This window comes from Equus asinus, chromosome 6 (assembly GCF_041296235.1).
Source record: "Equus asinus isolate D_3611 breed Donkey chromosome 6, EquAss-T2T_v2, whole genome shotgun sequence".
Lineage (NCBI taxonomy): Eukaryota > Metazoa > Chordata > Mammalia > Perissodactyla > Equidae > Equus > Equus asinus.
Genome location: NC_091795.1, coordinates 85,755,079 through 85,778,839, shown reverse-complemented (window position 1 = coordinate 85,778,839; position 23,761 = coordinate 85,755,079). Strand labels below are relative to the sequence as shown.

At 54.1% G+C, this 23,761-nt stretch overlaps 1 protein-coding gene across 1 annotated transcript; it reads left to right on the top strand.

Moving 5' to 3' along the window:
• The first annotated feature begins 1,777 nt into the window (after window positions 1-1,777).
• GDF7 (growth differentiation factor 7) lies at window positions 1,778-15,527 on the top strand. Its single transcript, XM_044772001.2, has 2 exons — window positions 1,778-11,756; window positions 14,160-15,527. Exons 1-2 carry the CDS (start codon window positions 11,363-11,365, stop codon window positions 15,122-15,124), a joined length of 1,359 nt encoding a protein of 452 aa, XP_044627936.1. The 5' UTR covers window positions 1,778-11,362; the 3' UTR covers window positions 15,125-15,527.
• Window positions 15,528-23,761: the final 8,234 nt, after the last annotated feature.

Below are 23,761 nucleotides of genomic sequence, written 5' to 3'. Positions count from 1 at the left end.
GGCCTACACATTAAGCATGGAAGAGGCTGGGGACCTGATGGCACATGAACTGCCATGCCAGCCCTGGAATCTTCCTCCAATTCTCCTTGTGTGAATGCTTAAACCACTCTATGTGGGGGTTTCTGCAATGGATTCCTTGTTCACACAGTACTAAAGTACCTACAGTAAGGCCTGATGCAAAAACTGTTCAATATGGGGCAGGGATGATTGAGGAGGAGGGAGAGAAGAGATCAAGTGTGTTCTAGGCAGCATTGCAAAGCCAGGAGCCTCAAGAGAACCATGGCATGCTTGAGGAGCATGGGACGGGCTGCTGGGTGAGGAGGCTGCGCTTGGGGGGCCTTGTGGGCTGTGCAAGAGCTAACAATTATCCGGAAGAAGAAGGGAGCAGACTCACAGGATGAGCAAAGGGGAAGGAGTGTTCCAGGAGGGCCTGGGTGTGATGAGCGATGCCTACCTAGGAGCAGGAGGGTGGAGTCAGGTGGTCCCAGGGGAAGACTGGAGGTGAGGAGGTGGGGACAGAGAGTGTGGCACCCTCTTCCAGAAGCTTGATTCTGAAGCAGAGGAGGAAAGCAGAGGATTTTCTAGAACTATTATATAGAAATAATTCATGCTCACTCTAGATATTAAAATAAAATAAAAATCACCTTTCCTTCTATACTAGACGTAACAATTAAGATTTTGTTATTCCTGCCCTCCTGACATTTTTTTCTATACCTGTATATAAGATATATCTTTTCTTTTAAACAATACAGACGCTTCCCGTCTATACTGCTGTGTAACTTGCTTTTTCATTTACCACCCTGTAAACATCTTTCCACATTAAATCACTTCCAAAACCATCATTTTAAAAGGTTACTTAGCATACCATGTGCAGGTGTACCGTTTGACTTACCTAGTCCTTCGGCTACATATAGACGATGGAAAGGGGGTGTGGTGGGGCTGGGAGACGAGTGGGTGATCTTTTAAAGCCTAGCTGATGTTTGAGCCAGAGACACCAGGAGGACGTTTGGGAGAAAAGTGCTAGTGTGTCAGGAAACACTTTGGTGAGTCTCTGAGTGTGTACACTATTGAGTAAGGAAGGGTCTCAAGAGACGGGAATAAGAGAAATGAGACACAGAGTTTAATCTCTGTATTATAAAGTAAAGGAAATTTGGGAGTTGTCTGCTGGCAACTCCTGAGCTCTGGGAGAGATGGGGGGGTGGTGCCCAACCACGTGGACACCCATGGAGGGTCAGCGGCATTCAGTGGCTGCCCTGAGTCATGTTCTGCTCTGTAATGCTTCTCCAGGATGCCCCCCACCCCAAACCTTCACAGCCCACTGTGCACGATAGTCTTGGAGAAGTGGTCTTAGAAATAAGAGAAGAAAATGGGGTGCAGAGTCCACAGAGCACCACAGTCTCAGAAAGTGGCAAGTCAGCAGGAATAGGAGAGAGCTTGGTTTGAAAGGTGATTGTGGAATTCTCAGGATTCCCACTGGCTGGGGCAGAGCAAATCCAGCCCTTTTGTTTGGATACTAAAGGACAGGGTGACTGCAGGTTGGAGAACTTGGGTGCACAGGGATACACTTTAAATGGGTTTCATATCTACCACCAAACTGTCCCCAGGAAGGCTGAATCGAGTGGGCCCTCCCAAACCCTCGCCACCCCTGGATTCATTTCCTTAAATCCTCTCCAATTTGTCAAGTAAAAAATAATATTTGTTTTAGAAGTACATTTATTTGATTATTAGCAAGGTTAAACATGTTTTCACCTGTTTGTTAGTCTTACAATGTTTCTTTGTGACTCTCCTGTTTGTTGCCTTTGCACATTTAAAAACCTGGGCCATCTGTCTTTTTGTTGTTGATTTGTAAGAATGTTTTATATATTAAGGATACTAAACCTTTGTGATAAATATTATCTGGTTTTTCCTTATTTTTCCGCCAAGTCTTTATTTTGAAAAAGTTTCAAACTCACAGAGAGGTGGAAGGGTTCATACCACATCTGGACACCCTTCACCTAGACTCACAGATTGGGGTCCAGCTGAGATGGACTAGCTGGCCTGGTGGGAAGATCACCTGGGGGTAGGGAAAGAAGCAGGAAAAGGCAGGGGGAGCTGAGTGGGATGCAATCACAGCAGAGGCCCCAGCCCATCGCAGGGGGCACTGGGATGAACCCCCAAGTCACCGTGAGATGGGACAAGGAGGCGGGCCTTTATACCCCGACATCGACCATCCAGGAGGGGCCTGACCTGGCATGAGGCAGCTCTCTTCAGCCAAGGCAAGTCCCAGGGAGGACTGCACAGAGAACTGCCGGCACTCCCCAAACCGGGGGAGTACACCCTCTGGGCCTGGAGAGGGGAGTGGCCGCCGAACCCCAACACATCATGTTGGCTCTATCCTTTTCTCTCTCTCTCTCTGATTTTCATGAAACCTTTAAGGGTTAGTTGTAGGCATCATGACACTTCACTCCCAGTGCTTCGGCACATACTTCCTAGAACTGGAGCTTTCTCCTTCATAACCACGGTGCAACGATTATACTCAGGAAATTTGACATAGACACAATCCTATTACCTAACACACAATCATATCTCAAATTGCCCAGTTCTCCGAATAATGTCATTCACTTACAACTGCTTTCCCCTCCCCAACCCCACCCTCCACCCCAATCATGAATTGAGGGTCACACATTGTATTTAATTGCCGTGTCACTTTAGTCCCCTTTATTCTAAAGGTTCCAAGTCTTTCTCATCTTCCTTGACATTGACATCTCTGAGGGGTCCATGCCAATTGTGCGGGCTCCTCCTTGGTTGGGGTTTGTCTAATTATTTCTCATGGTTCGATGCAGGTTAATATTTGGCAGGAGTGGTACATTGGTGATCGCACCAGAGGGCATGTAATGCCAATGTCTCCCATGATTGGCAATGTTAAGCTAGACCATTTGGTTAAGGCCAATTCTGTTTTTAGAATTTTTTACATGCATGTTTTAAGATTTTTATGTAGTTCCAGCCGTGGACATTTCTCTTGGTGTTTTTTTTTTTTTTTAAAAGATTTTATTTTTTTTTCTTTTTCTCCCCAAAGCCCCCTGGTACATAGTTGTACATTCTTCGTTGTGGGTCCTTCTTGTTGCAGCATGTGGGATGCTGCCTCAGCGTGGTTTGATGAGCAGTGCCATGTCCGCGCCCAGGATTCGAACCAATGAAACACTGGGCCGCCTGCAGCGGAGCGCGTGAACTTAACCACTCGGCCACGGGGCCAGCCCCTCACTTGGTGGTTTTTACAATGGAATTAAACTTAGAAAAGTATTCCTTACCCCAGACTGCATAAATATTTACATATTTCCTCCAAATATATTTTCTACAATCGTTTCTTTGATTCACTAGATATTAATTTTGGTTTATGTCATAAGGGTCATTTTTTTGGCTCAAATACTTAGTCAAGTATCCAGTACCATTGGTCAGCTTTATTGACCAATTCATCCTTTCCTACATTGGAATTGTTACCATTATTATGTTCCAAATATTTACAAACATTGTATTTGCTTCTGGGCTCTCTATTCTATTATCTTAATCTGTCAATTCTTCTTTGAATTCATTTATATTGATATCTGATAATGATATATTAATAACGATAATTGATATATTGATATCTGATAATGAAATTATTCAAGGTGGATTTGTTGTTTTACGATGTAAAAATGTGAGTGTGTTTTTAGACAGACCAGAAAGAAGAGAGAGGGCTCCGTGAGGAGATAAGAGGCTGGGATACAGAGCATGGGTGGAAGGACGTGACAGACACACACTTGCCTAGGACCTTTGGTGTGGATGGCTGAGCCTGTCCCTTCCCCTCCCTCTGCTCCACCCACCGTGTCTCTCAGCATCATATATTTCTGGCATCTCTCTATGCCATGCAGCAAAATCTGATTCAATCTCATCCTAGGGGAAGAGCAATCCATGTGAAGATGTATCATAATTCATTTTGTCATTAACCTATTAAATGCCATTTTGGTCATTTCCAGTTGTCACTACCACCTCAATTTTTAAAATCCTTGTATATTTATCTTCACTTGTGCGAGTATACCTATAACAAATTACATTTCTACAAGCATGTGAGAATGCTGAGTCAAAGGATTTCCTTCTTTACAATGTTGATGCTGTCTCACTGCTCTGGGAAAATCTTTATGAACTTACAGTCCTGCCAAGGGTGTACAGAATGCCCATTTATCCATCCTCTCACCAATAATGCATCTTCTCTTCTTCAGTTTGACTAACATAAGAGGTAAAGAAAATGGCATCTCACTGTTCTCTTCATTTGCAGTGATTTTCTGCTGGCTTTTGGGATTCTGATTCTGTCACCCAACGGCTCTACTAATTCTTTCAGATTTGTGTCCCCAGCAATCAGGATCAGCATTTTGATCAGAGTCCTTCAACTCTTTACTCGAGCCAGAAAGGAAGCCTGGGAGGACAGAACCCAGCTGGGGCACTGCCCTAAATTACCGTCTTATTGGAGGCAGATCAGCTGCCTAGGAAAGTGAGGAGCCCTTGGGGGTCGCCATGCCCAGGGCCAAGTTCCAAGTTTTGTAGGTGCCCTCTTCCTTTGCAGGGCAGCCTCAGAGACTGCCTCCTTTAGACAAATCTCATGGATGCCTTTGCCACGTGGGCCAGAGGACCTGAGGCAGCCACCCAACCTGATGACACCAGGTCGTTGGGTCAGCCCCATGATATTTCTGTTCGACACTCTGCTGTGGGAACCATGGGACCTTTTGGTCTCAACGTTCCCATCCTCAGAGGCAGCTGCAAGGTCACACATCCTGGACTGGGGGACACATCTTCTCGTTCCTCCTTACCTGTCAGCCCTTAACTTCTCAGAGGAAGACAATTTGGTCCCTATTCATCGTGTATCCAGAACAGAAACACTGGGCTTCTATCTGACCAAGACTGGAGGACTAGGCATTCCACATCATTGCACATTATAAGAGTCACCTGTTTTTATTCCAAAAGGAAGTTTTTAAAAAATATCACGTGTCCACAAATGTCTCCAACATAATCTAACGGGGAGACCCAACTCCAGAACATTGATACTACTGATATTCATGATGGACACGTCGACAGAGGGGAAATGCCTCAAAGGCAGCAGCCATACAGAGGAAACTGGATGGACAGGTTGGATAAACTAGCCTTCCAACTGGTTAACGTGGGATTTACCCAGAAAACAATAAGAGCCATGATTCATTGAGCCAGGCGCCATGGTAAGGACTTTACCTACTTTAAAGTCTCTTTGGCACCCCGTGACAGGCAGGAATCCCTGTCCCCATTTAAAGATGAGGAGATGGAGGATGGAAGGTGAATTAACCTAATCAAGGTCACAAAGCGAGTGTGCCACAAAGGTGGTCTGGAAGCCAGGTCTTTACCACGACCTCATACTGTCGTCTCTTTCTTGACCTCAGTGGAGGTGTGTGGTCCTTGGCCCCTCATCTCCCAGGATACCTCACGGCTCCAGGTAAGCTGGTTCAACAGCAGAGGTCCTGGTGCAGGGGTTCCTGAGTCTTCTCCCAGGCTGGGTGGTCTTTGTAAATCCCAGCAGGCAGGCGGGAGTTCAGCCACATTGTGATATTGTTACAACCAGTAACCAGCAGATGGCAGTGTCTGCCAGCCCTCCGCCATTTGTCCTGAACTGAAGGATTCTGAGAAGAACCCTGTGGAACTTCTGGGAAAGAAGCCACCTGCCTCCCTTCTTCTCTGTCCTCTCCCTTCCCCCACGCAGCAGCCCAGGGCCCAGGGGCAGGCCAAGCCAGTGGCCCCTGGCCGGGCTGCAGCCGACTCCGGTGTGGATGCCAGAACAGTTGTCCTGGGTAACCTGGGGCGAGGCCGCCTGGCTTGTGCACGGGAAATTCCTCAGAGCCCGAGGAAGCCCAGCCCTGGACATCGGACCTGGGGCTGAGCTGGAGCGCTGCTGGAATCTTCCCACGCCGCCGCCCAGGGAGCCCCATCCCAGGTCTTTCTGGGGGAGACGTTTGCAGCACATCTCCAGCTCAGTGGAGACCAGCACCACCAAATATAGTGACGGCCAGTAGGCGGCTACTTCCGCGGCTGTCATCACTATCTTCCCTCTCCCACCCTCCCAGGGAGACCATCCTCAGGGCAGAGGCCCAGGCTAACCCAGGACCCTGACTCCTCACCTCTAACCCCCTCTCCAGCTCTGAGTCACAAAGGCCAAGGGCCATTGGTGGGTCCGGACTGACAAGTTTCCTGGCTGGGTCCCTGGGAGTGGGTCCCATCCTCGCATGCTCTCCGCCTATCACAGGTGGACCCTCAGTGGACATTTGATTGTCAGTCTCACCGTGTATTTGGGGATCTAAAGCCAGGAGGGCCCAGGGACTTGCAGCCCAAGGTTAGAGGCAGGATTTGAATTCCAGTCTCGTGACTCTCAGGACCATCAACCAATCATAGCTGGGGGGGCATCTGTTTTATCTTCCAAAATAGCACATGGCTGCAGGGACCCAGAACCCCCGACAGTGAGCAGTGGAGGCTGAGCCCTCATCACACCTCACCTACAGGGTGCCCAGGGCAGAGCCGAGATGAGACCTTCTGAGCTGCGTGGAGAGCAAACGCATGCGGTCACAGAGGGGACCTGCTATCCCAGATAGGTATGGTGCCAAATAACAGGTCCTGATCACTTTCCCTCCTTAGGGCCTTGGCTTCTTTACGTGGACAAAGCAGGCAGTCCACCTCTAAGGGACCTCCTCATGCTCTTGTCATCAGACATGGGGGCCTGGTGTCTGGGTGTGGCAGGAGATGCTTGCTGGAGGCTGATCAGGCTGCAGCTGGGACTGGGCCAAGTTCCAGTGCCTGAAAGTCATTCAAGGAGGCTCTAGCTGGCAGAACCCAAGATTCGCTTCCCAAGTGGCATCAACCCAGTGTGCCAGGCTCATGTTCCCAGGTGACATGTAAACTCCCACAGCAAAGGTGCTTTGAGAGCTGTTGTGGCTCTCACAGGCACGGCAGGAAGAACTTCTTCACATTCAGAGCTATCAGAAGGCTGCCTGGGATAGGGAGCTCCCCATCTCTGCAGGCAGGCAAGCACAGCCTTAACAGAAATTTGTTATGGCTCAGGCATAACATGGAAAGCTGGCCTAAATAACCCAATAGGTTCTTTCAGATCCTGGGGTTCTATGACCTGAATCAGAGGCCTGGTGCTCAGAGAAAGCAAACAGCTGCAAGGGATGCATGAGCAGCACAGTGCTCTCCAAGAGAAGGATTTGGGGGTGAGAATGTGGGAACCACCCCTCCCTACCCAAGTCAAGAAACACCCACCCCCAGCCAGGCTGCTTGTACCTTCCTCCTCCTATTGGAGCCAATCTCACCTGTCTCTCTGAGAAAATGACAGCTGGAGCCTGGAGTTCTGGATGTAGAGGGTGGGGGGCGGGGAGGTCATCAGACTGATGAAGAATAAGTTAGAACTTTCAGTCCTTAGTTTTCTCCCTGCGTTCTCTGAACTTCCCATGCCTGCCTCTGTTTCTCATCACCAGCCTCCCAGTGACTGCTGGGGCAACACAGAGAACAGAGGAATTTCCCTTCAAAATGCACTTAGCAGCACATTGAGCACAACTTCCAGGTCTCCAGGCAAGGAGCACCAGCTCCGTTCTGCCTGGCCCACCTACTAAAGGCTCCTCACATACCCCAAGAGGAAGCCCCAAGCGAGCCTTGGATGACCTGGTGTTGTGGGCCCCACAAGGGCCACCTGTTCATCAGCAGGCCTCAGCTTCACAGAGTCTCAGAGATGGAGGGGTGGGAGCTCCCGGTCTCAAGTTTTCTCTCTCACAAGGGCACCATCTTCACTCAGGACTGATGTTCCTTTATGGGCCTTGGGGAAGCCCTGGGTGGGGTATCCAGAATCCTGGGTCAAGCCAGGTCCTGCCTATGGGCCTGACTGGCTAGGCCACCAGGTCACATCACATAAACTAAGCAGTTGGACCACATGCTCTTGCTAGCCCATCCTGCTCTGAGCATCTGTGGCTTCTCGAGCCATGGGCAGGCCCCGCCGCTGGTGATGACCGACTGTGTTCAATGGCAGGTGTCCTGAGCTCCAGCTGACGGCAGCAGCAGGAAGGAGTCCTGGATGATTCTTTCATGGTCTTCACCTGGACCTGAGAGTTCCTTTCTCTACCAAGAATTTTCCCGAGAGCTAGAGAGAAATGGCAGGAATATTCTGCTTTTCCACCGAGGTGGGGGAGGGTGTTGCAGACCAAGCCCCTCACACTCCCACCTCCCCTTTGGGTAGCCAAGGGTTGGGCAAAGACAGTTGGTGACTCCAGGCTCTGTCACTCACTAGGTGACCCTTGGCAAGGTGCTGAATTTCTCTGTGACTCAACTTTCTTTGTCTATAAAATGGAAATAATAACATCTACCTCCCAGGATGCAGCAGCAGTGAGAGGATACGACAAGAGGTACGTTAAGCAGTTGGCCTGAGGCCCAGCACTCAGAGGAGAACAAGTGGTTACTATCATGGTTTAAGGGGAAGGAGAGGCACTCAACATGGCCCAGGCACTCCTGGGCCTCCCCCCTCTCCAGGCTTGGCTCCACAGTTTCCTCTGCGGACTAAAAAGCCTCCAGCCCTGGCTTCCCGTCGCTCTGCTCCGAACCACCTGACAGAGCACCGTATATTCATGTGCATTTATGTGTTTACTGTCCATTCTGCCCTCACGTAAGCTCCATGCATTTGTCTGCTGCATTGCTGAATCCACAACACATGGGAGGCTACTGGCAGAAAGTATTCACTGGAAAGAAGAAACGAATGGAGGGATGGATAAATGAACAAGTGAATGACTGCCTCACTTTACAGACCAAGAAACACAGGTGAGAGCAGTTAAGTCCTGGTGGGAGTACACATACCAGTGGGCAGGGGCTCCAGTGACACCAGCCTGCCCGCAGGCAGTCTCCCCCAGAGCCTTCCAGTGCCTATAAGCTGCTTCCTTCCTGGACATCATCATCTTTGGGACCAGAACAGACTGGGATTTTGGGGGGAGGCACTGAGCCTCCTCTGTGGCCTGTTATCCTGGCCACACACAAACTTCCTGAGGTGAGAATCCTCCCATTTTACAGATGAAGAATTTCAGTCTCAAAGAAGCTAAGTGGCTTGCTTTCACAGGGACAGCAAGGGCACAGGGATTCCAAACCATCCCTAATTCCTAAACCGGAAGGTGGCCTCAGGGCAGGGGTATCATGGAATCAACAAACATTTATTTGGCACCCACTGTGTCAAGCCTGTGCCAGGACTCTCCCATTCTCTCCTTTAACACAGTCGGAGAAACTGAAGGGAGAGGATGCAAGGGACTTATGCGTGTCTGCAGGGGGAAAGGAGCCAAGAAAGACAGCAGGGCCCCAGCACCAGCTTCAGTGGAGAGACGGCGGCTGGGCGGGGAGAGCCTGAGGCTCTAGGTGGCATCTCTGCCAGACAGCCTGTGCGGTTCCTGCAGGGCAGCACTGTACCACCACCACCCAGAGAGGAAGACCTGTGGTCACAGCCTTGTCGCCGGCTCTGTATTCTCGGTCCCAAAGGCAGGGTGGCTTGATGCAGCCCTGGGTCATCCCAGCACCACATCACCCTTCCTGCTCAGACCTCACGCTACTCTCCGGCCTTTCTTCTCCGCCTCCTGATCCGCCTGGGGTCCTCGAGGAGTGACACTCCTCCCGTCCCTCTCCCGCTCCCCCATACGTCCTCAAGTGGTGAGTGGCCCAAAGTCCCAAGCTGAGCAGGCGCCGCGTATCCGCGGTGGCCGGGATGGCGACAACAGAGGAGCTCGCTTGGGACGAAGCAGCTGGTGCAGGGGAACTCGGGTGCCTGGGCCGCTGTCGGCCCAGGAGCTCCTTCGGCTGGGCCCCTTCCATGGGTCACAGCGCGGCGCAAGGGGGAGAAAGTCGGGACTCACTGGGCTTTGCGTCCTGTGGCATTGCGTTAACCCCTACCACACACTCCAAGTGACCATGACACATCGCCCGTTTAGATTTCGAGTTCGGTATTAAATGTAATTTTAAAGGAAAAGGACGCGCCTGCTCTGCTTCAGGGATCATTTCAGCTCAGGCCTTCCGTCTGCCTAACACCGGCTCGTCCATCCACTGTCTTCGGCGTCGTTCCCGCACTCGGTGGAGTGAGCCAAAACCCGCCGACGACCTCCCTCCTCTGAGCGTCTCCCTGAGAGGTGGCCTCCGAGACCTGCCCCTGCAGGCTGCGGACCCAAGTGCCCTGCCACCCGCGCAAGTGCGGTCTGAGGCGCTGCCGCCGCCAGGCGTCCTCTCCACCCAGCCCCTGCCCCTGAGAGAGCCGCGGCCGGGAAGGAAGTACGGAGGCGCTACCCCGGGGCTCTTCGCTGCCTTCCCTCCTGGCTTCTGGCCGTGCCCCGACATACCCAGTAGCCCGTTTCAGTTAGCTGGCCTCTCTAGCAGGCGGGCGGAAAGTCATCACTTTCGATGCACTGATGAACTCGGAGGGCCACTCCCGCGCGGGAGGCCCCCTCATCTTCCCGAGGCCTTCGTAATTCCTGCGCTCCTTTGAGATCTTGGCTCCAGCTTAAGGCGCGTTCCGCGCCTAGACCTTTGCTTTCCGATTGTCGGTCCACGTCCATGTGTCTTTCTGGCCTGCCCTTTCAGCCGCTCGCACTCTCTTCCCTATGGGTCCCTTCCCCTGCTCCGGCCGCCCGCTCCCATCTTTGGGGGTCTGTGGCAGGGTGGGGAATCGCCGAACCAAAGATCAAAAACGCGCCTTTGTGGCAACCCTGCTCGCCCCTGTGGCCTCTGTGCGCCCTTGTGGCCTTTCTGCGCGCCTTGGCCACCGGGTCGCGGACGAACAGGCGGGGCCGAGCCCTTCCAAGGCCCCACCTCTGGCGTCCGGGGCGTTCGCGGAGTAGGAGCGAGGAGGGGGCGGGTGCTTCTCCACAGGGGAGTGGGGATGAAGCTGGGTGGATACGCATGATGCCCAGGAGCCTGTAACTCCGGAGGGCGCATTTGGCTCGGGCGCGTTTGGCTCGGGCGCAGCGTGGGAAGACGGGGGTCGCATTGCAGCGGGGAAGGGAGGCGGGGCCCTGGGTCGCGGCGGGAGCCTCTGGCCGTTATCACTCTCTCGTGAGAGTGGGGGCGAAGCGCTACGGTGGGGGGAGAAGCCTCCTGCCCTGGACTCTGCGTTAGGCCGGAGTGGGGGGCGCAGCGCTGCCACTAGAATGTTCAGCAGGGGGCGCTGCTCCAGGCGTTGGGCAGGGGTGGGGTGGGAGAGGAGGGGGGGCCGCGGCTTGCTGCGCACACTTCCCCCATTATTAAACATTATGTTCAAAAGGCGCCGGGGGACTTCCCGGAGCCACGGAGCCCGCGCCGCCCGCCCGCCTGGCCCACGGAGCCCATGGACCTGAGCGCGGCCGCCGCGCTGTGCCTCTGGCTGCTGAGCGCCTGCCGCCCTCGCGACGGACTCGAAGCGGCCGCTGTGCTGCGAGCGGCGGGGGCAGGGCCGGCCGGGAGTCCCGGGGGCGGCGGCGGTGGCGGCGGGCGGACCCTCGCCGCAGCTGCGGGTGCCTCCACTGGCCCGGCCGCCGCGGCCCCCGGGGCCCGCGCTGCGCGGCGCGCTGCCAGCTCCGGCTTCAGGAACGGCTCCGTGGTGCCGCACCAGTTCATGATGTCGCTTTACCGGAGCCTGGCCGGGAGGGCTCCGGCCGGGGCAGCTGCCGCCTCCACCTCGGGCTCTGGCCGCCACGGCCGCGCGGACACAATCACCGGCTTCGCAGACCAGGCGACCCAAGGTACTCACGTCTCTGCTGCGCCCGTCCAATCCTGTCCGGTCCCGGGCTGAGGCCACAGCCGGAGCCGTGCCCCTGCTCCGTTCCATTCGGGGCGCGGCCCCCGCACGTCCCAGCCTCAGGTGTTAGAAAGAAACTTCGCCAAGGCCCACGCACCCGAACCCGCTGCGCCTGGACTGTGGCGAGAGCCGCGGCAGCTCCCGGGGCCGGGCCCCAGAGGCCTGACCCGGTGCCTCTTTCAAGTGGCCCAGGCCCTGTCGGCTGGCAGGTCCCCTCGAGGAGGCAGGCTGAATTGGAGATCCGGAGAAGCAAGGAGGGGGTCCGGCCGAGAGGCACGGCGCAGTGGTAGTGGCGGCGGTTGCTTGGTTGCAGCCATCTCTGCAGCTCCTAGTCTCGTGGGGGCTGCACAAATTGGGGGAAACTCAGGGCAATGCAGGACAGAGGCAGGCACCAGACGAAAGTAAACGTCCCCGGAGAGGCTGGTGGCATCACGAGGTACGCGGAGGGCCCTTCTCCGCAGGCTGCGTCCGGTGGACTTAGTAGCTATGGGTGCCTGTGCCTTGTGCTGGGCCCCTGGGAGAGCCAGAGGTAGCAGACTCGGGCTGTGTGGGCAGGAGAGGAGGGCTAGCGACCGTCCAGGGACGCAGGCCTCTCTCGGACCAAGCGCCCCACCTTACTCCGCCCTGGGCCCTCCAAAGGTAGGACGTGGGTGAGGCTGCGGTGGTTGCTGTGTGTCATCTGGATTTTATTAATCTCTATTGAAGTCATTAAAGCAGACAGATAGGGAAAATTTAACTAATTTCAGGCGGAAATGCAAGTAATTTCGGCCTTAATTCTATCCAGCCAGAGACGCAACATGGAAGGCAGGAGGGAAAGAAAGGGGAAAATTGTTGGAAAGTAAGCGCTGCCCCAGTCGGGCCTTGTCTGGGAGCCGCTGACTGGCTTACGCCCGGGACCCTTCCTGAGAGAGAAGGTTGACGACGGGTATCCACCCCCTCCAGCACACACACAACGTCTACACACAGATGGGCCCAAATGGCCCTCTAGTCCGGTGGGAACTTTCAAGCATTCTCTGAGGGCCTGGCGTGCCACCTAGACAGGATGCTGGGGTCCTCGTAGGAAGCCCGAGTCCTGATGTACGGGGCCAGGGACGGCCCCAGCCCTAATGCTGCTTTGCGGCTCCCGCGCCGTGGGAGAGGTGGGGTGTGCAGGGCCCTCAGCTGGCAGAGGCACTGCTGCGCTTAGGTCGTGTGAGGCCTGCCATAGCCTCGGCCTGAGCTAAATCCTTTCCTGGGGAGCTCCGTTTGGCTGGCAAGGCTAGTAAGGCCGCCTCTCCTTCGTCCCTCTGGAGGGTTGGGGGATACAGCATCGTGAGGGAGGGAAAGGCCGCAGGGGAAGCTCTGAGAAAGTGCTCCGCCAAGCAAGCCCTCGGGAGGAAGCAGTGGGGGAGGAGCGCTAGCCCAGCGCCTCTTCTATCTCCTTCCATCCCGAGCCACAAATTGGAGTACAGCTGCCTGAGGTCCCCGGAGGCCACCGGCAGCGCCCACACTTGGGACCTCAGGAATCGAGGTCCTGGCGTCGGCGGGAGGGTGAGCAAATCTCCAGTGGTGGGGGAAGACTGCGCAGTCTCTCCGAGTTTGGGGCAAAACGAAACCATATGACCCTCTTCAAAGGGAGCTCCTTATCTGCTGCTTGGTGGAATTTCAGTTCTTTTTTTCTGAGCCCAAAAAGGAAAAACTGCCCACGACCAGAAATAAAATCCCCACGCCGGAGATAAGTCATAAACGAGGGAAAGGATAAGCCTGAGAAGGGACCGGCGGGTCCTGGAGGCGCGTCCTCACACGGGCCGCTGCCCTCACTGAAGCGAGGCAGTCCCGGGACACCCCAAACCCTTCCCGGAAGGTTCCTTGCGCTCCTTCGCCACTTTCCCCCCGTCCATCGGAGGTCGCGGAAACGCTGGGAGAAGCTGAGCCTGGAGTTCCCGATGGCGAGCAGCAGCGCTCGTGGCCATGACAACTTGGGGAGACAGGCCCCTATCTGGGCCTCAGTTCCCCTTTGGCGAAGCGAGGAGGGGAGGCTGGATGCACAAGAGGGGCTCTGCAGGCCAGCTGACGCGTCCCGCTTCTGGACGAATCGCAGGGCCCCAGCCTGCCTGGGAGACTGTGGCCGGCTGGAATGGCCAGGCTGGGCTGGGGAGGAGAGGGAGCAGAAGGAGCAGAGTTTCGCAGGACATGAATTTTCCGTTTTCGCAGAGCTGTGACTCCGCAGCTCTCCCGGAGGCTCAGCAGGGCAATAATAAGTCCCCGTGTAGCTGCGCTGTTCGCAGTTAGGATGCGCCGCGGCCCGGAGTGCGGGCTCCACTCTCACTCCACTCTTTCTCTCTCTGTCTCTGCCCGTCTCCTGCAGACGAATCGGCCGCCGAGACCGGCCAGAGCTTCCTATTCGACGTGTCCAGTCTTTCCGACGCCGACGAGGTGGTGGGCGCGGAGCTGCGCGTGCTGCGCCGCGACTCTCCGGAGCCGAGCTCCGGCAGCGCGATTCCCCCGCCGCTGCTGCTGCTGCTGTCCACGTGCCCCGGCGCCGCCAGCGCGCCGCTCCTGCTGCACTCGCGAGCGGCCGAGCCCCTGGACGGTGCGCGCTGGGAGGTGTTTGACGTGGCGGACGCCGTGCGGCGCCACCGCCGCGAGCCGCGCGCCACCCGCATGTTCTGCCTCTTGCTGCGCGCAGCGGCCGGGCCGGCGCGGGGCCCGCTGGCACTGCAGCTACTGGGCTTCGGCTCGCGGGGTGGAGGCGGGGCCGCGGCGGAAGAGCGCGCCTTGCTCGTTGTCTCCTCCCGCACACAGAGGAAGGAGAGCCTGTTCCGGGAGATCCGCGCCCAGGCCCGCGCGCTCGGGGCCGCGCTGGCCGCGGAGCCGCCGCCGGATCCGGGACCCGGCACCGGCTCGCCGACGGCGGTCATCGGAGGTCGCAGGCGGCGGCGGACAGCGCTGGCTGGGACGCGGGCGGCGCAGGGCAGCGGCGGGGGCGCGGGCCGGGGCCACGGGCGCAGGGGTCGGAGCCGCTGTAGCCGGAAGCCGCTGCATGTGGACTTCAAGGAGCTGGGCTGGGACGACTGGATCATCGCGCCGCTGGACTACGAGGCGTACCACTGCGAGGGCGTTTGCGACTTCCCGCTGCGCTCGCATCTCGAGCCCACCAACCACGCCATCATTCAGACGCTGCTCAACTCCATGGCGCCCGACGCGGCGCCTGCCTCTTGCTGCGTGCCTGCGCGCCTCAGCCCCATCAGCATCCTCTACATCGACGCCGCCAACAACGTGGTCTACAAGCAGTACGAGGACATGGTGGTGGAGGCGTGTGGCTGCAGGTAGCAGACGGGCCCGGCCGGGCCAGGGAGAGGGCAGCTGAGGACCCCTTGCTGAAGAGCAGCTGTGGGCCAGGCCTGTCGTCAGCGAGCGTGGATGCGCGTCGGACCATGGCCCCACGCACTCACGGAGGAGGGAGAGCACACGTTCACACTCACACCAACACTCGTTCACTTACGCACACATTTACCATGGACAGCATCTGAAAGACCTGGGAAGAGACGTCCTGCCGCTACCGAATGTCAAAGCCATGTGTACTCTGCAAACAGATCACCGCTGCACCCATTGCCCCCTTTTGGGGAGAGGATGGTGTTTGTGTTAATGTTACAATAACAGGCACTAAATCAGGTAGAAACGGGTTAGGGACTTGGGGGCTCCAGAATGGGTGAACTAAAGAGGTACTTGCTAAGTGCTGTCTCCCTGCTTTTTGTTTCTGGCCGAGTGGAGTGTGAGGCCTGGCCCGGCTGGGTGGTTGAGTTCCCCGTGTTGCACCTGGGACCGAGGGAAGGGCGGTAACGCCCTTTCTGAGGGTTTGCGTTGCACCGAGGCCATTTACTCCGGGAAGGAACTGCTCATAAAGGCCTTCCCTTTTTTCTCTAACTTTTAAAATCTCACGTGCCCCCTCAGTTTTGAGAAGGAACATTTGTCCGAAAGAATGCATTGTGGTGCTTCTCAGCTCCCTGCAAAGATCAGCACCACTCTTTTTTATCAGTTCCAACTGGGAATGACCTAGAAAGTGGGAAAAAAATTTTTTCTTTTGGAGGGGAGGTGAAACGGGGGGAGAGGCTTTAAACTGCGAGTCTGAGCTGACGTCAAATTGGGGATGAGGTAGCATCTGCCAGGTTCTGAAGCTCCAAGCCGGGCAGCCCGAGGTGGCAGCAGTGCCTTGGGGGCACTCAGAGGAAGCTAGTGCAATGGCTGGGAATGGGACAGGGGGATGGCTATGGCTCTTCCTAGAGACCTGCCACGAAGTTTTCCTGAGGAGCTGGCGAAGAGGCTCTAAGGGCTTGGAAGAGGCAGGGAGGTGTCCTGGGGCAGGCTCTTGCAGAGCGTCAGGCTTCTCTGCCAGGTAGCTGCAGCCTCCCTCATGACATACTCAGAGTGGGCCCACATGTGCGTGCGCTTAGCTATGAAGCCTGTGTCAGCTTTTACACGCGTTCATTGTGTTGTTGCTGTAGTTTTGGCAGTGTGATAGTAACGGGAAGCGAAGCCACACAAAAGTGCTTTTGTGAGTAGACGGGGAGGAAGGGCTGCTCCTCCCCTCTCTCTCTGTGAAGGGGCGTTTGCAGCTGGGCTGCTGTGGCCCCTTCAGAAGGGCTGGGCCTTGGTAGGGGCGAGGTGAGGTGGAAGCCTATCCCCTAGTCGTTGTGTTTTGTCCCAAAGAGTCTTGTTGATTGTAGGATTGTCTGTTCATGTAAGAGGGAGGTCAAACGTGCCGGCCCTCATTGTTTTATTTGGTTCGTTTCTGCCTGGCAGTCCTTTGTGGCCTTGTGTAAACGGTTGGGAGAAGGAAGTTGGATTCCACCTGCCTGGGGCCCTAGGGGCTTCTTTGAAAAACCCTGCAGTCCCCCTGGGAGCTCCTGTGGAAGGCTGTGCTGGGCGTTCTCCTTCGGATCCCCAGAGGCATACATTCCCCATTTCTTGTCGTGGATGCTAAGGTCCAGGACAGTTTATACAAATTTTAATTCTCAGTGGTTACACTCTTAAGAGAGAGAAATATGAAAGATTTAGATACAGTTAATTTATTTAAGGGTCCCACCTGAGTCCTTTTTATCCTATAAAATTGTCCCAAAGGAAAAGAAAATACTTTTATACTGTGAATTTATATGCTGTGGCTATGTGAGTAGCTGTAAATACCAGAAAATACAAGTCTCTTCAAGTTAAAACAAACAAACAAACATCCCAAAGTGGCTGCTGTGGTGCACTTCCCTCCAGTGTCAGAGTGGACAAAGATGGTCCTGATACGTTCATGGGTTTTGCCAGAGAAGCCTCACTCTGCTTTTCTTAACTATGATTTTAATGATTGCATGGTAATTGCTCTGATACCTGTCATCATGGAGAATTTAAAAAATGGCACTAAAGTATCAAAACTTGTGGTATTAGAAGTTTTAGAAAAGAAGTTAATGAAAAACTATAGCTAAATACTATTTTGAAGAAATTCTAGCATATTTAATATCTTTGGATGAAAGCAAATATTTTGATACTTTTTCAGTGACTAGGAAGAACAGATTTTTGGGAAGAAATGTCTTGAGTTAGCCTGAGGTTTTTATGGCAGGAAAAAAATGTCCATTTCCTGTTTTCTTCCAATGACCTCCTCCCTCTACCAAGATGTGCTGTAACTGATGTAGGAAGTAGGCACCTTCCTGCATCCTGAATCGAGGATGCACCCCGGGGCAGGGGGGTGATCCTTAGCCAGGGACATTTCCTTCCATGGCCCCTGCCCTCAGTGTGTTCTTTGTTTACCAAATAAAAGGAATGCCTCCTGGATTTCCTCTGGTAGCTGCAGGTAACCACCAGGGGCCACCTGGGCCCTACTCCAGACCCAGCCCTCTGGCATCTCAGAGTTAAAAGTAGGTGAATGGAGAGGATGTGTGTCACTTTGTAAAAATGACAGCCAAAGGGCCACCACCTGTGGAGGCAGACAGGTTTTTGCTGCTATGATGTGGTTCGACTAAATTTACCAAGATGTGGAGAAAAGGATTCTGCCCACGCCATTGGTGGTGCCCTGTACTATCCGTCTGTCTTCTAGGCAGCAGGGAGTGGGGCTGAATCACCCAGCTGGAATCTCCAGTCCCCACCGATGGTAGAGCTGGCTGCTGACAAGCAGGATAAAGTGTGTCAGGACTGGAGTGAAGGCAGCCTCCCCACCTCATCCCCCACCTAGGGTCACCAAAGTATTCCTCCTAAAGTAAATAGAATTTTCCACTTTTGTCGGGGGAGAATCATGCACTACTAGTTGAGATAATTTCAGTCACTTTTCCTGCTGGGGAGGAGGATTTGGGGAGCTGGAGAGGAAGGTTTCCTGCTTGGGGAGCACAGGGCAGGTCAGCCAGGGCCGGAGGTGGGCTGGTGCTGGGTCTGCCAAACACCAAGACAGTCTGGTCACTGCTGGGGGAAGCCAGACTTCGCATTAAGGGACACCCCTATGCTGGCAGGCGGCCATGTCCACTGATGCCCAAATGCCTGCCTGGTTGAATTCTACCTTCCAAGCAGCGGGGATCGTCCTCTAGAGAGGGTGGCAGCTTTGTCGTCTTAGCTTGGGCAAGCAGGCTTGAGCTGTGCCATTCGTTCCTTACATGCTCCCCTTTGACCCACTGTCCTGGCACTTTACCCTAATGTGCCAGGGGAAAGAGAGGAGGTGTGGATTGTGTGATTGTTGAGTCAAACACATCAAACCCATCAAACCCAGGGCAGTGACTTCTCCCCTGACAGCCATGGAGGTGTCAGTAGGAGCGAGGACCTTGCTATAAGCACTCAGGAGAGTACTGACCACCCTGTGGCTGTAATTGGAGTACAACTCAAATCCTACAAGTCATTTATCCTGTTTGCAATTTCATTCAAACTCATAGCAGAAAATAACTAGGGACCGTAGACTGATTTTCTTCTTAAAGCACAGAGAAAAACTGAATTCTTTCCAAGAAAAAGTCGGACTCTTCCTTTGCTTGAATCTGGTCTCCAGAAAATCTAGGGAGAGGAAGAGAGTGCACTACAGCTGTCTCTGGGCCACAGACGTCATCAAGGGCCTTGCTGATTCTTGTGAGTGCATGTCATGAGGGATACAGAACCTTCCCCAGGCCTGGAAAGCAGGGCCCTCTCAGCGGGCTGCGGGCCAGGGGGCCTCAAGCGGGACGCCAGGTGGGCTGGGAGGACCAAGGCTCTGGAACGCAGCAATCTGTCAGAGGGAGCGAAGGGCCTGCATCATCCCCTCAGAAGGTGTCTGTACTGGGAAGGAAAGAGAGGAAGCAGAGGAGCGAACCCAGCAGTTAGAAACATTGGCAGGGAGTGGGGAGTGACTGGAACCCTGTGGGGGTGTGCCTGAGCCTCTGTGGGCTTCTGTATGCCAGGGTCATATGACCCCCACAGCACACCTGCCACTGGGCCCGTAGGGAGACTGCCCGGTGCCAGGCTCAGCAGGGTGTCTCCTGAGAGGTGTAGGGGAGTCGTGGGCAGTCCCCTCTCTGCCTGGAGCTGCGACCTCTGCCCCTGTAAAAGGAGGAGCTCCACAGGCCCCTGGTTCTAGGATTCTACTTTGTCTAAAAAGCCCACTCACATAGTTCAAAGGCAGAGCAACTGTGACTCCTCCTGGAAAGGTCTCCTCCGATCCCAGTGCCAGAGTCAGCTCTCACAAGTGGAGTTGCTCTTGCTTGTGTGTGTGCATGTGCGTGTGAGTCCATTATACACCGCGCCTCTGCCGCTGCTTCATGGATCTTGCTTCGATTTCCACCTGGGGCAAGGCAGGTGCAGGGCAGGCCAGGACCTTGGGGTTAGGGCTGAGCTCACCAAAGCCACTGCCTTTCCTGTGTCCCAGCTGAGGGACACTGCCAGCCTAGCTCGAGTTGCCCTGTGCTCACACAGGGTGGGTGGAGCCACACTCAGGTTAAGACTTGTGTGTGCCCAAGTCCTGGGAAGGCTCTCAGTTGCTGCTGGCGCCTCTGTGAGGGCAGCAGAGGAAAGAAAAGCCTGTGTCTTGTTGACAGCCCAGCCAGGGACCTGGGACTGTCCTAGAGTCCCTGGACGAGGCAAGCAAGCCTGTCTAAGGGCAGACCACTCTGCCAGGTCCTCTGCAGCTCCCACCGCCTCCTCAGCCACTTCATCGATGTACTTAACATCTGGTCCAGCTTGCCAAGGGAGTGACCCAGGGGCAGGCATCAGAAGAGCTTCCCCTTCTCTTCTTTTTTATAGCCTGGAAAGTGGTGGCGCAGTTTAACATTAAGAAACACTAGAAGGGAGGAGTCAAAAGCCGTTATTTCTTATTTTTCAGACAGCTCAGCCTTTTGCACCTGCATCTTCTGGCCAGTTAGGCTGGAGTGGTCCTCCTCCCTTTGTGCTGTTCTGGACTTTAGTCTGTGCCCAGAGGTTAGAACCGCACAGTTAAACCTCAGCGAGGCTCTAGGTAAGACAAGCCTGTTCTTTTCAGGAGGGCCACGCTCCCAGTCTGTGGAGAGTCACCTCCGTGGACGTAGCTGCAGGGAGAGGGCTGGAAGTTGGCCCAGGAGATCAGTGGGGGTGACTGGGGGCTTGACATTTGCTGCATGGGCTCTGGTCACTCATTCAGGGATGCTCTCTGCTCATGGTGTTTGCACACTCAGCCCGACCAGAGCTTGGCGTCTTCCCACCTACCCTGCAGTCTCTGGTGCAGATGCCGTGCCTTGAATGGGCCTGGGACTTGGCCATGGGCCTTCTGGCCAGGCAGAGTTTAGGATGGTGCTTCACGGTGGCAGTGGCAGTTACAGCAGAGCATCCCAGGAAGGGTGGAGTCAAAGAGGCCACTGAAAAATTGCTCTGCATTTAAAGGCATGCTTATTGTTGTGGAAAAGTACAAATACAGCCTCAGAACAGCACACCCAGCAGGCAGTGGTCCTCTCCCCGGCCTGTGCAGGCCTCCTGTGAGCAGTCTTGCAGGCACCTTCTAGCGTCTGTGCAAGTGTATGCATCTGTGCTGGCAAAAGAAAGGACTGGCTTCTCTCACACACAGCATCCCCCTACAATGGCAAGAGGGCTGCAGTGTTTGCGGAAACTTCCTGAGAGAGGTGTTTCTGTCATCAGGTGAGTTTGCTGGCAGGACAGCTGAGGGTGCTGGTGTAGGAAGCATGGTTTTCATTCTTTTTTGCCTGATGAACTTCCTTCTGCTAGTTTACAAACTCTTCATTCCAGACAGGCTCACCTGAGAGAAGGTAGTGCAGGAACTTTTTACCCTTCTTCTCAGTCAGTAACAGGATGCTGAAATAAGTTGTCTAGAAAAGCAAGGAGAAGCTTCTGATGGTCAAGTCCCAGGCGCCTTTAGGCCTGGTGGTACAGACCTTCTGGGATGTGGCCAGCTGTTTTGCTTTTGCATGTCGACTTCCCTACCTTTTGAGCTGTTGGTAGATAGGAGTGTGGTGTGGTGGTGGCTGGAGATGTGATCAGGCAGGAGGCGGGTAAGCGGCTGTCTTCTTTGCAGAATCATCTCTGCACTGCTCGGTATGAACAGCAGTGGCAACAGCCACACCCAGTTACTGCATCCAGAGATGGGCGAGGTGCCTGAGACACTTGGCTGCCAGCATCTAGAACCTCGGCTGAGCCTTCTGGGGATAAGTGTGCTCGTGGCTGACAAAAAGCAGACTCCTTGAAGGCTTATTCATAGGAGTCCTGCGGAATTAGCAGTAAACACAAACCCGCCCGAGGCACACAGGCTGGGCCAGGGCAGCCTCCAGGCCAGTGAGCTAGTGGTTCACTGCAGCGGCAGGCAGCTCGTACCTGTTTTATGTACCTGCAGATCTCCCCCACGAGCTGACTTCTCTCAGACCTTTCACACATGGGCAGCCCTCGCCTGGAGCTTTCAGGGGGGGTGAGTCTGAAAAGCAGCGACAAGGTGTGTCGAAGGCCTTTCCTTGTCTGCACGTTTATCTCAGAGTCACTCGGAGATAAAAGGCTGCCAAGGGCAGAAGAACACACATGTGTCCGAGCTTCCCCCGGGGCTCAGGGCAGTGGCAACTTGGCTTGAGGCGAGCACGCTGGCTCGGAAGGCTTGAGGAAACAAGCAGGGCTTATTTCTTTGCAATTTATATTTCTGGGTCAGGGCCTGTCAGAGACAGAGCAAAGTCAGCCATTCAGCATTCTGTTTAGAAAATAATGATACAGTTCAGGGAGAAAGAAAGCTCGGGATAAAACGTGTTTTCTGGCCAGGCTATACTCAAGTGTTCCGAGCCAGGAATGGAGACTCTGGAACGGGGGATTTCTCTGGCATTCTCCACCTCTGATAAATCACAGATTGAACTCGAGCATCCTTAGAGTAATTTTTTTTTTTTCCGTATTTCACTTTATACTGTAGTGCAAACAGCTTTTATGTTTTTTATGACAAAGAATCTTAACTGAGTCACTTTAGGTCTTTTAGCTGGAAGTATTTCACCCCAAATGAAAAGTTAAGGCATTTTTTACAAGGATTAACATGCTGACTGCAACTTGCCCTTCGGCAGATGACAATAGGGCATTCTGGAAGGTTTGGAACAAGTTTGTTTGTGTGGTTTTTTAAAAAACATATAAAGAGGCAACTCCTCACTGCGAAGCTTTCTGCAGAACTCTGGCACCCGCTTCCAGCGCGGTGCTGTTGAGCGGCCCTGCGGGGGCAGCAGCACCTGACAGGATGGGCGCCCCACCCATCACACACCTTTACTCCGACTCCAGTGCTGTGATTTCAAGAAAATGGGCAAAACTCGAAGTGGCGGTGATGCCATCAGAGCTCAATGACACACCATTCCCTCAACAGCTAAGACAAAATTAACTATCGTGGGGCATTACAAGCCCTCTCATTTTGCAGCGATGCTCAGTTTCTCAGCGTGGCTTTGGAGTAAGATGGGACAGGGGTGATGTTTTTAAACTCATTGAATGTGAGAGCTGAAATCTCCTTTGCCAGCTGTCTTCCAGCTCTGTTTGGCCAGAGCAGAACTCCGAGGCTTGGGGGCTGGAGGTGGGGCCGCCTCCCTGCTGCCCAGCTTGGCCATTTGGGCAGCACGAGCTGACGTCGCGAATGCTGCCCTGCTCAGGTCAGCTGGCAGGGAGCTCTTCGAGGGCAGGTACAAATCCCCTGTGTATAGGTATTCGCAACTTTAAATAGATTGTACATATTGAAATGTAAATGAACTGTAAAACAGCAATCTCTATTTTTCTTGACAATTATATAGCAATATATATTTGTTAAACATGCTTGTCTACTCTTCATTAACCATTTTAATATTTTGTACAGATAAGTTGATTAAATATTTTATTGATAAAACTTCCCCTGGCTGGTCTTTAGAGAACTAACCTTTGACTTGTTATTCAGCCTTTCTGTGTTTGTTTGCTCTTGCTCCTCAACGCTAAGAACAGTGATCAGCCATTTAGGCATCAGGAGTGACCACATGAAAACAGGGGAACTATGTGGGACTTCTGGACCTGTCCATCTCTCTGACCCATCCCCTTGAAACACCTTGGGCTGTAGTGAGGAGCTGTCCATGAGGTTGGGGGCCTCAGGCACGGGGCTGCTGCTCCCTGGGTCTTTGTGACTGGTGTGACACTGTGTGCAGCCCCACGCTGCCTGAAGCCACTGTGCGGGAAGGTAGAAAAATCGTTTGGGTTCAGGAGAGAAGAGGCCAAAATGCAGTGGAAAACATTTTCTCTTTGGAAAATGAGCACTGTCATTTACAATGAGTGACTGTGGTCCTTCCAAGCACAGTTTGAGTGGACAGGTTTCTGCTTTCACACACATCAGGCTGCTGTAGGCTTGCTGTCACTTCCAAGCATGAGCACGGCCGCTCTGGAGCCTCTAAAATCCAGAGGTGTGAAGCCCGACTGTAGCGGCCTCCTCCGCAAGGCCAGCTGTCTGTCAGGGAAACCAAGAGGGTCCTGCAGCAGGTTTGACAGGCACTTCTGCTCAGTACTCTTCTAGACAAAGACAAAGATCAGTGC

Coding starts and splice junctions, on each gene's coding strand:
- GDF7 (XM_044772001.2), top strand. CDS start 11,363: ATGGACCTGAGCGCGGCCGCCGCGCTGTGCCTCTGGCTGCTGAGCGCC. Junction 11,757..14,159: donor CGCAGACCAGGCGACCCAAG/GTACTCACGTCT, acceptor CGTCTCCTGCAG/ACGAATCGGCCGCCGAGACC.